General features: G+C 35.8%; 2 protein-coding genes across 2 annotated transcripts; both read right to left on the reverse strand.

Moving 5' to 3' along the window:
* Positions 1-8,995: 8,995 nt before the first annotated feature.
* On the reverse strand, positions 8,996-9,541 carry LOC113322221 (F-box/kelch-repeat protein At3g23880-like). The gene has a single exon (XM_026570277.1). It carries the CDS (start codon positions 9,539-9,541, stop codon positions 8,996-8,998), a length of 546 nt encoding a protein of 181 aa, XP_026426062.1.
* A 3,152-nt stretch (positions 9,542-12,693) lies between these two features.
* On the reverse strand, positions 12,694-13,221 carry LOC113322222 (F-box/kelch-repeat protein At3g06240-like). The gene has a single exon (XM_026570279.1). The coding sequence runs from the start codon at positions 13,219-13,221 to the stop codon at positions 12,694-12,696; it is 528 nt and encodes a 175-aa protein (XP_026426064.1).
* Positions 13,222-15,809: the final 2,588 nt, after the last annotated feature.

Below are 15,809 nucleotides of genomic sequence, written 5' to 3' on the forward strand. Positions count from 1 at the left end.
GATAATAATTTTCGATAAAATAAGCATATTATTATAACACTGTCTAGTACTAATATTATAAAATTTAGAGTTAGTGTAAATATCATTTGGATAATAATTATATGTTAGTACTGGATTAGAAAACTATAATTTTTATTAATAACAGAACTTAAGGATCACTTAGCAATAATATAAATTTAAGGAAATAAAGCTAGATCAAATCTAGTTATAATAAAATTGAACTTGGCATTATGATTAACTTTGATTAACTTTTATCGGCTAAGAAATAAATGTTATAATAATAATAAAGTATTAACACCAAATAATTATGGAAAAATTGTTAGCGGTTATTTATTTATATCAAGTCACACAGTGAAATAAACAAATAGATACATTGGAAATAATAATAGTAACATTTGGATAATCGATATAACATTAAGTTATTCTTAATTAGTACATGATTTTCAAATCTATTTAGTTATAATAATATAGTTTCATCTTTAAAATTGGATTCCATTAAAATAAATAAATAATAATAATGATAAATAAAAAGTAAGATAAACAATTCGGATAACTAAATTGCTTAAAATGATGTGAATTGTTTATATATTTTACAAAGTAAATTTATCAGGCTTACACTAGTTAAGATAGAAGTTAAAGACTAATCAATCTTAATAAATTAATATTTAATAAATCATAATAAATTTGCACTTAGTTAATCCAGCACTGGAGATTAGTGATGTTGGTAACTCTGATGTGGTCGGGTGATACTTGTTACGTAGGTAGGCATTGTCAGGCGTTGCGAACCTAGACAGGGCAACTGAATTCTTGTATCACTAGGCATTGAAGGGAGACTTGCTTCTATTAGTTAACTGATAGATCCTAAATTTTACTTATAACTTTATTATAAAGTAATTTCTCTCGTAATTAGAACCAGTAACTTATTGAAATACAAACTAGTCTATTGAACCTAGAGCCGCAAATTTTAGTTGTAGAAAGCCATATAGGTTTGTGCTTTGTTTGCACTTAGTTGAGAGATAGTAGTTCTCTATAAGGTGGGGAGTTTTTGAAGACAGGAAGAATGGTTGATTTTCGAGGACGAAAATGATATAAGGTGGGGAGAATGTAAAGACCCTCGAGCTCGTCAACGCTATTATACTAGTCAAAAGACGTTTTAGTCGATAATAACTCGATTAGTTTAACACGAACGTTAATTGATAGGCATTAATCTAACACCGGTTTAGATACGAAACTAGTACCGTTGAATAGGTCTCGAAAGTTATGCGGAATGGACTACCCGAGCGTATTATTCGATCGGACGAAGGAGATATCATTGGTTTAGTACGGAGGGTAAAATCATCATTTCATGGAAAATTCTATTGATGCAACAGAGACACGTTGTGAATCCCCTTATCTTTTCTTTCTTCTTCTCTTTCTTTTTCCCTAATCTTCTTTTCTCTGTGTGTGATTGAGAGTTGGCTCGAGATAGAGAGAAAGAGATACAGTCGATGAATTAGAGAAGATGAATTAGAAGATATTGATGAAGATATGAAGGTGGTGTTGGTGTTGGTGTTGATTAACTCTGAAAAAGAAGAAGATTCAGTTGTCGTTGTAAATCGAAGTCAGGTTTTCGATTTAGGTTCAAGATATGGAGGAATTGGTTAATTGAAGAAGGATTTGGGTAGTAGGCGATGAAGAAGAAAGGGGTTTGGTGTTCTTGTGAAGTTCTGAAGCTGATTCGATGATAATTTGAAAAGTTAGGGTTTCTGCAAGAATTCAAGGATGAATTAGAAGATGAAATTGATGTTTTAAGAAAGGGATTTGAGATGGGCATTGATCTGATTGGATGAATTAAGATTTGAGTTGAGGAGTAATTCGAATTTGATGAAGTTAGGGTTTTGGAGTCGTTTGTGAAACTAGGGTCTCTTAGTAGATTGGTTTTTAAGTTTGAATTGGTGATGAACATGAAGAATTAAGGACTGAATTTGAGTAATTGAGAAAGGAGATTGAGTTGTATTAATTTGTTAGAATCAGAAGAAAGAAGGGGTTGGTTTCAATTTGGTTGAGACAAGCTGTTTAGGGTAATTATTCTTCATAGTTAAATTAGTAATGTTTGTTTACTTTCATTACTGAGTTTCTGAGTTTGTTTATTGATTTAAGAACTGAGCTGATCTAGTGCTGCTGATGGTGTTGAATATGACGTTGTGGTAGTGTTATTTAACTTGCACAGAACTTGGAAGAATGGTTTAGTGATGTTTGTGTTTGGTGTTTGATTGAATGACTTGGATGTGGTGATGGAATTGTACTGAGTTTATTCTGAAGTAATTGTGTTGGTAAGGATTCAGTTTGATTGCATAGAACTTTTGGAGTTGAAGTATTAGATGAATGCTTAGGGTATTTTGGTGGAATGGGTATTTCAAAATTGTTGAGGTTGTTCAGTTTAAGGGTGTTGTAGTTAAAGCTGAGATATGACAGGTGTGTCGATGCCATGGCAATGCATCCATAAATGTTGCTGATAGATGGTGCAGGCAGGGAAGAGGCACAAGAGTTGGATGAATGGAACTGAGGTGGAGTTTGGTTTATGATGTTGTGTTTTGAATGGCAGTACAAGTTGACATGTTAATGATGACAATGATGGAGAAGATTAGGTGATAGTTGTGGTATTATGGAGTGCAGGGAAGGGTTTAGTGGTTTAGCGTCAAACTAGAGATGATTATGAACTCAGAATTTGGTTGTTATGGAATGGAGTTTTGTTGGTTGTAGGTGCAGATTGTAAACCTTGTGTTATTGTTGTTATGTGGATTAGTATGTAACTAGCTGAGAATAGAAGGAGTGTGCCTTGGTACTGCAATTGCAGGTAAAGCTTGTTTTACAGTTGTATATTGAATTATTGAATTCTGTTTTCATAAATAGTTATGTTTTGATCATATGAATAGAATCAGATAGGTTGTATTCTTGTAACTGCTATTAGATTAGGCTATTAGTCATCCCAGTCAGTCTAGATGACTTGTCTGACTGAGTTGAATCGTGTTGATTCACTGAATTCCCTGTGTTGACCTGAGTTGACTCGTATGACCAAATCGTTGACCGCTTGACCATTGAACCTAGACTTTGACCCGACCTTGGACGTTGATTGTTAGTTGACCCTTGACCGTTAGTTCGACCGTTAGTTGACCTTCGTGGACTTGGGCTTAGGGAAGTTTTCTTAATTACACTCGTTGGACCTCTTGTGGCCTGAATTAGTATTTGGGTACTATTACAAAGTTGTAGATGTTCGTAAGACTTGGATCATAGAACCAACCTAATTTAATTAGTAAACCTTAGCTATGTTGAAGATAGAGAATAAAAATGTGTAGAATCATAATTGGTCTTAGAACCATTAGTTAGACTTATATGATTCTTGTGTGAGCCATCTTGGCTAGATTCTTAGACTTCTTGTGTGATTAACAGTTAGTCTATATTAACATCGACAATTCAAAGAATGAACCAACGAATCGTGGATCTCGAGGTAGGCGTGGCTTGTCATCAAAAGAGGTGTGAATACTTTTAACTCTTTTGTGATTACTGTTGTTTTCTTTTACCAAAGTTTAAGTTTAACAAATTCATGCATTATCTGATTGTGTATTCCATGTATTATTTTATTTAAAATTCCGAAAGTACTGTTGATTTCCTATAATCTTTCCAATGCTTGGAAAGGAATTGTAATACTTTGTTTGTCTTCGTGAATTGTTTGGGAAATAAGAATTTTCATTTGATTGTTTGGAAAAGAGAATTTCCATCCTTGGTATATACGATATTACTCCTTCATTTATATCTACATGAATTCGAGCTTTTATGCAATAACTAGGTGCGGGACGAGTCACCATCTTGCTATCTAGGTGCGGGACGAGTCACCATATTATATATTGTTTTGAAGGAGTTAGTTCTATATACATGATTGTTTACCTATGTGATTTGGTTGTGTTTAGTGTTTAGGGAAAACAAGAATTATTTTCAAATCATTTCCAATGATTGCATGAAAGTTAAATGTTATTCCTGCAGGGCACCGCTTTTAGGGATGATGTGCTCACCCATTCCCAGTTTCAGTTTCAGAGACAGATCAGAGTTGCGCAGAAAAAGCTTCAAAGGTCGAGATCGTTAGTTGATTAACTTCTGCTATGTTTATTATGTTGCATATTATATTTGTAAACCAACGAATATTGTATATTTATCATTTGAGAGAAGTTCTTGTATACATATATATTTATGAGAAGGGCTAGTTTTGGGTTAAGTTTTTATAGTAGATTTCTTAATTGAATGCTTAAGTATTTGAATTAGATTCGTGGTACCTCTTTATTTATTCAATCTCTTGGATTAGTCAGCTGCTAGCTTTGGGGGCGCTACAATATCGCTCGACCAAAAGGAACGCACGACAAGAGTTTAACAACGCTATATAATCATAATAAGGGCGAAATCACAACTCTACTACATCAATAGAACGCTCCAAAATCAGGAGAGTGCTCCAACAGAGCGCTCCAACATCAGGAGGAGATGTCAAGGCAAGGGCGACATTTATACATTTCTTTGTTGTGGGACATTTATATATTCCAACGGAGGAATTTATACATTTCAAGAGGGCGGGATACAATAGCTCTACTAGATCCGAAATAAAGAGATTTTATATATGTACTCTACTCTATATTAGTTGTCATCCACTATGTAAATACATATATAAAGAAAAAGTCCAAGAGAAAGAAGGGGGATATGTATTATTAGTTTCTCCTTCTCTTTCATCCTCCATCAGCATTTTTAGATGAAGAGCTCTACCCAAAAACCCATTAATGGAGATTCTAAATGCAATACTTATATAACACCAAATAAATTATACTTATATAACACCAAATCATCATATAATTATTGCAAATAAAAAGATAAAATAGAATATACCACTCTTTGTTGGAAAAATAGCTTCCTCTATCGCCTCAACAATGGGGTTTAGCTCCTCATAGTAATCATGATATCAAAATATATGTTTGTTGCTCAAAAAATGATTAAAAGAGTGAAAAGTAATAATACAGACTGTTTGCAACAGTGTATTGGTGTTGCAAAACAGATGTTACAATGGAACTGTTACAGAAAACTGTTGTAAATATTGTTACTTTGTCGCTGATTTTAAGACCCTAGAATACGACTGTCCTGCACAACTTAATGTTCTTCAGCTGTTAAACAATGACACTGTTCTGCGACTGTTTCCCGTGCGTCAATGTTCTTCGCGTTCTTCCTCTTCAGTAGCAGCAGCAGCAGCAGAAACAGAGTTTGGTAAAGCTCTGATTTCTTCTTCTTTGGCTCTCCTTAGGTTCCCAAACTCTCGACACCTCTTCTATATGACCCAAGACATCTATTTATATCAAAAATACCGATTAAATCTCTCCCAAATCTTCCAAAATCTCTTTCCTTATCTTCACGGCCAAGTTGCGGAAATTTCTTGTTTTAGAATTTCTACGCGTTTCTGAGCTTTCCTTTTTATTCTAAACTCTTCCTTAGATAGATACAAATCTTTGGGAAAGTTTACATCACTTTAATCTCTCAAAAATTCCCTAAAACAGGTCACACACGTGACTTTCCATATTTTTTGCTGTGATAAAAATCCATCAATTGAGCCCAGTCTAATCGATTTAAACACCCATATCAGATTCCTAGACCCATAAGGAGTCTATCCTATGAAAATCAGAGGTTTAATCGACTTGAAACTCCTCAAATCACGATTGCCAAAATCTGTTCTTCACTGCACCTATTTTCCCGCCAAAACCTGGTTTTTGAAATGTTTAAGATGGTTGCCCCTTATCCAGGGTAGGGGTGCGATTAGAAACTGTCTGGAAATGGGATGCCCCTTAGTAATTAGGTTACCCCTTATCCAAAGTGAGAGTCCGAATAGCAAATGTCCTCCGGGTACTTTCCGACAACTTTTCGAGCCAATATTTTCCAAAAATGTTTATTGGCCAAAAATACCTACAAATAAATAAAACACCACAATAAGTACAAAAATGAGCCCTAACAATATATAGAGTCGAGACAAATCGGACACAAAAATGTGTCTATCGCCTAACCAATTGAACAACTCTTGAACTAGTTCTTATGAATCAGTTGAACTAGTTATGAGAAAGATGAATACGGTTGATATGAAAGCACTCATATGTCTAACCATTGGTCAACTATTTGTGAACCAACCAATGTACACGTTTAGGTACGGTTACTCAAACCTAAATGAATACATTTCATTTGTGTGTGACAAGATAAGTTTCCATCTAACGGTTGAAAGATATTAGCTTGGATAAATCAGGTTTTTCATCTAACGGTGAATATTGAATGCTTTGTTACCAAAGTAACTTAGATTCCAAACCCTTATTTGAAAACTATATAAAGAGACGTCTAGCAACTGTGCAGAATTAATCCCCACACCTCATGTGTGATACTGGTTGGTTTGCTAGAATCGATTCTCCTTTAATCGTAGGTTTCTTCTCGAGACCTTGTCGATTAACGACTTAAAGACTTAATTGGGATTGTGAAGCCAGGAGAAACTACTTCTCTTGTAGTTGAGCGATCTGATCTTGCCATTTTTTATCGTACGAGTTCAGTTGTAAGATTGGCTTGAGATTATATCTCCGATAGGGCAAAATAAAAAGAAATTTCAAACATCTTCATCTCATCGTTTGTGATTCCGCAATACCTAGTTTCGTTATCATACGATTTAGATTATTGTGAGATGATTGATAATACTAGTCTGTTCTTCGGGAATGTAAGTATGGTCTATCAATTAGTTCTTGTTCACCTTGATTTATCAAAATACGGAACAAAACCTTTGGGTCTATCCGTGGGAGACAGATTTATCCATCCTACAGACATGTTTGTGTGATACAGATTTGTCTATATATACAAGTCTTCGACTTTGGATCGTAGCAACTCTTGGTTGTGGGTGAAATCAGCTAAGGGAATCAAGTGCGTCGTATCCTGCTAGGATCAGAGACGTAAGGAGCAAATCCCTATTCTCTAGTCTCTCTATCGACGACGGTTTAGAAATTGAAAAACCAATCATCTGAAGTACAATACATCGGAGCACTGATCTCTTGTTCCATCTGATCAAGGATTTCAAGGCGACCTTTTAATGCAGGTCCCAATAACTAACAGACAATACCTAAAGGAACGCCAGCTACATTTACATCCAATTGAATTGTAAGATTTGCTTGAGATTATATCTCCGATAGGGCAAAATAAAAAGAAATTTCAAACATCTTCGTCTCATCGTTTGTGATTCCGCAATACCTAGTTTCGTTATCATACGATTTAGATTATTGTGAGATGATTGATAATACTAGTATGTTCTTCGGGAATGTAAGTATGGTCTATCAATTAGTTCTTGTTCACCTTGATTTATCAAAATACGGAACAAAACCTTTGGGTTTATCCGTGGGAGACAGATTTATCCATCCTACAGACTTGTTTGTGTGATACAGATTTGTCTATATATACAAGTCTTCGACTTTAGATCGTAGCAACTTTGGTTGTCGGTGAAATCAGCTAAGGGAATCAAGTGCATCGTATCCTGCTAGGATCAGAGACGTAAGGAGCACATCCCTATTCTCTAGACTCTCTATCGACGGCGGTTTAGAAATTGAAAAACCAATCATCTGAAGTACAATACATCAGAGCACTGATCTCTTGTTCCATCTGATCAAGGATTTCAAGGCGACCTTTTAATGCAGGTCCCAATAACTAACAGACAATACCTAAAGTAACGCCAGCTACATTTACATCCAATTGAATTGCAGTAATTCCATCTCGTGAGCCTATAACTTTGAAGTTCATGTCCACTAGATGCTCTTCCAAACTCTATATAAATCCAAATAATAAAAACCAAAAAGAAGTTGTTTGCAGCCACAACAAGTTAAGTCGTGACTTCCATACTCAAAGCATCAGATATATAGTAATACATAATTTCTTTTAGAAAACCAATTTGAAAATCGAGATATCATTTCTCAAGTTCAATGCATATGATCGATGACATCTAATCACTATAATCAACAAGGAAACAATGAGAGTATGATTAAGATCGTGAAGACTTTCCATTTCTCCTTAACCTTATTGGTATGGATAATTTCCGGATGATATTTATCATTGACAGCCCTAAATAAACATTCATCTCATGAGCCGGTGTCATTGTAGTACAGTGATAAAGTTACTGGATGATGATACCAGTGACCTGAGTTTGAAACTCGCCAGCACTGAATTCTTTACCGATAAAAAAATAAACATTCATCTCATGGACTGGCTCTTTATTATTCCCCTTCGAACTATATCTTTCTTCTCCTTCTTGGGGTCATATCGCGTTGCTACTTCTTCGGGTAACACTATTTGTCGCCCTTCAACTGTATCACATCTATTCTGATTCTCATTAAATGCACGGTTTTCCTTTTAGACTTCTCCATCTGTATGATTTGACTATACCTTTCTGGCGTCCTACATGAGGTGAAGCGGTAGATATCTTAATTTGGGTGTAACCACCTTTTTGGTCCCTTATTCGGTGTATCTTTCACACATTCTTATCATGTGATCACCTCTTGTGATTCTTACGCATGGCGATCTGGTATTTTACTCTCACAATTCCATGTTTTGCACCTGATTATGCCCGAAAAATATATATATGCACACCAAATATGTGCTCAATAATCAGGATTAGGATCACGTTTACGTTTTTGTCTTCTTTTTTCTGCGTAAGTGTGTGTGTTTAGTGAAACTAAGCTCTCAATGTAACTCTGCGATTCAAGATATACAAAACTATCAATGCCACTGAATTCCAGAAACCCAACTCAGTCATTCTTTTGGTTATAAAAAACAAAACGTTCGTGATCTTGTATTAAAATCTCCCCACTTTTTGAAGACCAGTACGGCTTTATGGTACTTCTTTGGGAAGTTGTGATTAACTTAGTCCAAGAGTCTCCCACTCCATAATCTTGCACGACACATACATTTACCCGATCATTTAAAACACCACATACGATGCAAAGGGAATCTCCCAACACTCTGAGATCACAGTAGCCCCTATCCAATGAAGAGCACCATTCAGAAGCAAACCTGCTGATTCAAGAGAACCATAAGGTATGGTATTGACTCTTCTACATGTATTCGATTCTAAAGTGTATACATAAACTTCATTCTCTACTATACTTACCAACTTGTGATCATCAAATTTGTTGTCGTAACCAAACCCGTAGGAAGGCCACGGAAGATTGACAGGTGGTAGCATAATTTCCTTGTATTCTTTGGTTGATGGGTTCCAAAAAATTAGCGCATCACTAGCAGCGGCACCTAAACAAAGGAAGCCATTACAAGATCCCAAAATTTGAATTAAACGACTTTCTTCAACTCCATACTTTCTTTTCAATCTTGGATTATTCATTAGAACAGCTCCATCACACTCGCATGTCGTCAAAGATAATGATGTTGACGCTGATAGTATCGAAGCATAATCAATAGAATAAAAGACATCATTGCAATTATCACCTACGAGTGCAGCATCTCTAATCATGATTCTAGGGTATTTCTTGGCAAGATTACCGTGATTATTCACAAATTTAGGACTACTAATATTTTTATACCAGGTCCTGCATACAGACATGAAACACAAGATAGATTTCACTGGTAACCTTAATAAAATCTCTTCATGGATCTCATCTGAAAAGATTGAGCTAAACACTGTTGCTTCTTCTATGCTCGTAGGAATTTCAAGGATTTAACGTGAAAGTGTAATTTAGTTTTTCTGCAGTGTTGTTAGCATGGGTTGGACTTCTAAGAGTCCTGGTAATATACTGATTACTAAAGAAGCGCCGCCAGGTCCCCTTGGACAGGCTAGAGCCAGATCGCATAGCCAATCCAACCCGCCAAACAGTCCATATTACTCATTAGCTAGTTTTTGCCTATTACACTACACGGCCTCTATCGAAGGACACATGAATTACATACCACTGAAAATCATTCGAATACATCAACCGACATTATTAAAAGCCCAAAAATTCTCTAACAAAACTATCATGCAAAACCAGAAATCTCATGCCCATTACATCAAGTTAGGAACTTCAATTGCTGAATCAGACCTTATCAGTTCTTATTGCCAGTGGGACTCATTCTCAGATGCTTGTAAAATGTTCAACGGAACACCTGATTGGGACATTATTTCAGCAAACAAGGTTATCGGTCAGTTTGCGAAAAATAATCGCCATAAAGATGCCATTAGTCTCTTCACAAGTTTGCTTATAATGCATTGTACAGCTACCCCATACACTTTTCGAACTCTAATGCATTTTTCTATCGCATTAAGAAGTAAGCAATGTCATTCATGTGCGCGTTGAAGTCGGGATCTTCAACCCAACGTTTTTGTTGGAAGTTTGATTCTTCAATCTTTATGTGAGTTAAGTACAACGGAAAATCCTAGGAAAAGTTTTGATGACACAATCTTATACTAACTTTGGTATGCGGCTACTTGAAAAATAAAAGATGTGAAGAGGCTTTACAGGTTTTCATAAATTTCCAGAGAAAATTTTAATGCGATTATTGGCAGGTATAGCCAAGCTGGTCACACCGAAGAAGCTCTGTTCGTTAAGATGCTTAGAGAAGGATTATTACTGCAAGTTTAGTCGACATTACCTTGTGTTTTCAGTGCAGCTGCTAATATAGCACCGCTCTTGATATGGGTAAGAGTTTTCGTGCTTGTGTACTGAAGAATCTTGGTTATTCTTGTGGTATTTTTGTTAGTAATTCGCTGATTAGGTTTTACGACAAATGTGGGTTAATAGAAGATGATAGTCTTTGATATCCGGGAAACTACAGCAGAAAAATGTGGTTTCTCGAAATGCTGTGATTTGTGGGTATGCTCAGAATGGGAGAAGAAAGATCATTAAGATGGAAACTGAATGATCTTTACTGGGGGTGCCAAATACACTCGAATTTGGATCTTCCAGATTACGCAGCTTGTAGATTTCTAATGCCAATTGTGCAGCTGGTAGATGAACAGAGACCACGACAAGACTGCGTGCTTGTAATTTGCTCCGGTGAGACAACAGTCCGACATTGGTCAGATGATGGGGCTTATAAGTCAATGGGATCTCTAACAGATTGGTCAATGGGAATAGCATATGGGCAACTCACTAAAAGCGCATTGTAAACGGAAAACTTTTTTCTCTAGCTGCACTAGCAGATATGTCATCTAACTACAACCATTGTAAACGAGTACCTAGATTAAAAAGTAATGATACCCTTTTGTGCGTTGATTGTAATCTTAATAACCAATGCACGAGAATTTGTATGACAGGGGCACTTCTATGCATTTTTAGTGCACAGCAAGAATTGGGTCGTTCTGAAAAATGTTGTTTCTTGGAATGCGATGATTTGCGGGTATAGCCAAGCTGGTCATACTGAAGAAACTGCACGAGGCTATTGGTCACAGCTAAATAATTAAACAACCATGGGAAATCGAACAAAAATGACAATAAGATTGTGGAGTGCTAACACCAATTGAACAAACAAAGACACAAATAGTCTGATGTTCCAACAAAAAAATACTCTTGCATTGAGTAAAAAGCTTACTAACACAAGTTTTATTTTACAGAAAATAAGTAATAAATTAGTTTGCATATCAAATGAGCGCATTCACTTGAAAGAACATAGCATGAGAAAACTTATTGAAACTTGGATGAACAGCCACACCCAACTGTTCTAACATTGGAACTAAGAATCAACGACACTGGAGATTTGCAGTACTAAGAACCTTGAGAAACCCGCATAATAATACCACTACCACCACCATTTCTTCGTCGACCGCCTCTCCCCTTGATCACGACCCCCTCTGTTCCAGCGCCTCCCTCCCTTGCAGATTCATTTTAATACGCCTTAAGAAGTTCATGATGATAAACAGTATTAATACCTCCAGGAATAACATTAACACCTCCAAAGGCAGCGACACTACCTTCATGGTTAGCAGCATGAACATCTGCAAGAATAACATCAACACCTTCAAGAACAACGGCATTAACGTCTATGAGAAACACATTATTGACACCTCTAAGAGACGAATTAACAGCATCCATTTCTTGGTTTTCAGAAGATGCTCGTTTTCTTTTTGAACTACTACTACTTTCAGTTAATTCATTACGTTTGCGTTTCGCTTCTTTGTCTTGAGCAGCTTCCATTGTAATTTGGGAGTTTTTATTCAAATGATGAGAATCTTGAATTTCACTAGCATCTTTGGAATGTTTTTTGTCCACTGTACCCATATAAATACCTGAATTCACTGAAACTAAGCTCTCCACGTAATTCTCCGAGCAAAAACTACCATCGATGATGCCGTTTATATTCAGGGTTCTAATGTTATCATTCTTTGGGTCGTATAAACCGAGACCGTCACCAACCTGTATTAGAATCCCACTATCTTTAACAGAGCCATAGATCTTTAACGAATGGGGATCTGCAATAATTTCTTTTGGGTAATGATGAATTGCTTTGTCCAAGATTCTCTCACTCCATAATTTTGCATAACCCATACATCAACACGAACGTTACGGACACCACAAATTAAGCAAAGGGAATCTCCCAGCACATGGATATTAAATTTCTCTTCTGGACATGTCATAGTTTCTTCTGGAAGTTGCAAATCCATGAACTTCTCACTATTAATATCGAAGCAAATTATAGTTTCTTTACGGGTGGCGTATCGTCTGACCAATGAGAAGCATCTTCACCTAACCAATGAAGAGCACCATACAGAAGCACACCACCGGTTACATCAGAATACACATAAGGGATGTTTTCGCCTCTACTCCATGAACCAGCTGTGTATGAATAAACTTCAGAAAAACTGTCAAGCTCGCCATCATCATCAGACCGGCCAGTTGCAATGCATACCAACTTGTAATTATCAGTTTTGAAATCGTAACCAAACCCATAGGAAAGGTTTTCTACGGCCGTCGGTGCTCTTATGATTTCCTTGTACTCTCTTGTGGATGGGTTCCAAAGAAATAATTTTTCACTATCTTCGGTCAATAATAAAATCAAGCCATTGCAAGATCCCACAATAAAATGGCGAATACTGTGAGTTATAGCATTATTATTGTCGTTTGGGTAATCCATCACAACAGCTCCGTATAATATTGAAGCATAATCTATGGAATAAAATATATCATCAGCAGCGTACATATCATGACTCAAACCGATCATAATTTTTGTGTTTGTAAGTTGATTTTTGGTGGCAAGGTTAAGGTGATCCTTTATAAATTTACGACTAGATAGTAATTCACACCAGGTCTTGCATACGGACTTGAAACATAAGATGGATTTCACAGGTAACCTTAATAAAATCTCTTCTTGGATGTCTTGAGGAATACTTAATCTTGACATTGTTCTTTTGGAACGCAATAGAAATTAATTATTAAAAATTTTACCAAAACGCAACAGATATATTGAACTTTCCTTTTGATTTTGTATCTCCTTCTGTTGCTTCGTTCTTCTTTCACGAATTGATGTTGTTGTCCACTTTGAACACCGACGACAGCAACAACTCTAGTTGCTTTGCTCGTAACAAACAAACTTGCTTTGTAAATTATAGGGACGACGGAAGGAGAATAAGAAGACTTGATTAGTTTCTCATATAGCTATGGACCTATGGTATGTCTAGCTTTTATAGTACGCTCTCTTTATATAGGCTTTCGTATTAAAAGTTTTCCTAGTTGTTGTTGGTTAAACTTCAACATTAAGTCTAAGATAATCTCTAACAAGTTGGTTAGGATAAGAAAAGGCAATTGATGTAATCCTAAGGGAATTAGAAGTCATCTAGTTCTAAGAAAAGGAAAGACATGTAATAAGGTAATAGGACTAGGAAAAGGAATTCATAGTTCTATATATATATGATCACCAAAGTTGTGGTTGATCATATGAGCAAGATTAGAGCTTGTGTTTAGTTTTGAGAGATTTTCTAAACATCAATAAAGAGAGTTGTCTTTATAAGCTAAGTTTCATCTTGCAGTTCCCATTAGTTGTTCACGTTGCAGAAATCATATTTCCAATCGATATAGAATTTCATGGGATTATAAATATCGGGAATCATGGGCTAAGAGAAAATTCCTAGAATTAGAAAATATGACTTTTGCGATTAGAATAAAAAGGGACCGTAAATCCCTCCTAAGTTTCGGGTGGAGGTGATATTCAAAATCGGGGATTTGGTGGAATTATAAATCCGAGAGAAAAGTGAATTCAAGGATTTGTGCAACCAAACATGCCAATGGAATCGTATTCCACCAAATCGCCTGGACCCATAAATTCCATTTTGAGATTCCGCATTCAAACCTATCATTAGATCTCTTCGGCTAGAAGCAACTCTAGCATTTATTCACCGGAAGTTTTAGCTATCCTACGACCATCAACAACTGAAATAAACATTATCGGCCGACCAGACATTAATCCAAAAAAATCGTTGACATCATCTTGTGTTACTTGGAGATCGTAAGTATTGGACTAAAACGTAAGAATATTGGACCTTCATATATGTATAAGAGGCTCTAGAGTGGGATAGGGACTCTAGATCCCAGTGAATTACCAAAACAAAAAGGCCAAGCCTCTAAGAATTAATACAGACAACTTAAAACCCACCTAAAACAATCCTTTAGAATCTAGAAAACTTTTGGAGATGAAAACTCCGACGACACGTATTGATTCAGATAAATGCTTCGATAAATGAAATCCCAAAGTCCAGCAGGATCACCAACGCCATGATCTGCTTCTATTAGGAATATAGGTCAGTTCAAGTCTGTTGACTTGACTAAGTCTGTGTGTCACATATTATGGGTATAAATACCCTTGTTCTGTATTTGTGTAATGTATCTAAGACATATTATTCATCAGTGATAATTGTACCATTACATCCAATACTTTCACATGGTATCATTCCGGAAAACAACCAATAAAATTCTTTTTCGATCCTAGGTTTTCTTTTCATCTCCATACTTCTCTGTAATGGACAATCAATTTTTAGTTTCCGCTGCACCATTACCATTATCATCATCAAAAGGTTGTCCTAAGAAGACGAAGAAAAAGAAAAAGAAAAAGAAGAAGAAGAAATCAAATTCTGATTTTTGAAGAAGCTTCTATTTTTGCTGCTGTAATGATCAGAAATTTGGGGTTTTCTGGCTACAACCATGATGACTTCCTATTTGATAGAGGTAATTTTAGTTACAATTACAAATATTATCAGTTCTCAATTTTAAATTAGGGTTTTTTTAGCATTGAGTTCTTGAAATTGCTGGTTAATAATTCTTTTATTTAAAATTTTTTATCAATATTTTGAACCCTAATCCTTCTTTGAAACAGTTTCTTCCTTCAATTCATCGAAACCCAAAGTTTAAATCTTTCTCATCAACAAAATCGTGTACCCTGTTTTCTCAGTAATTGATTCTTTCAATATTGGTCGTTTGGATGGAAGGTTTTAAAGTTGAGATAACAATGCAAAATTCAAGTTAGGGTTCTATTTCATAAATTTTCTTCAATTTCCCTAAACCCTCTATCTCTCTATACTTTGTGATTCTAAATCATTCAAGAAAGTTCTTTCTAACCCAAACCCATGTGAAGAAAAGAAAGAAAAAGATTGTTTCCCATTGAAGTATCTTCAATTTGTGTAGTTTGGGGTTTCTTGGCGCAATGTTATTTGTGGAGTTTTGAATTGGCAGTGACAATGATTAAAAAGATTGTGCATATATGGGTTTAGTTACAGAAGTTTTAATTGTGTTGAAAGGAAATTTTCAAGTGAAAGGTTT

The sequence above is a fragment of the Papaver somniferum genome, chromosome 11 (genome assembly GCF_003573695.1).
Source record: "Papaver somniferum cultivar HN1 chromosome 11, ASM357369v1, whole genome shotgun sequence".
Classification (NCBI taxonomy): Eukaryota; Viridiplantae; Streptophyta; class Magnoliopsida; order Ranunculales; family Papaveraceae; genus Papaver; species Papaver somniferum.

What these genes read in the sequence shown, in the direction of transcription:
- LOC113322222 (XM_026570279.1), bottom strand. Translation starts at nt 13,221, where the DNA reads ATGATCGGTTTGAGTCATGATATGTACGCTGCTGATGATATATTTTAT.
- LOC113322221 (XM_026570277.1), bottom strand. Translation starts at nt 9,541, where the DNA reads ATGATTAGAGATGCTGCACTCGTAGGTGATAATTGCAATGATGTCTTT.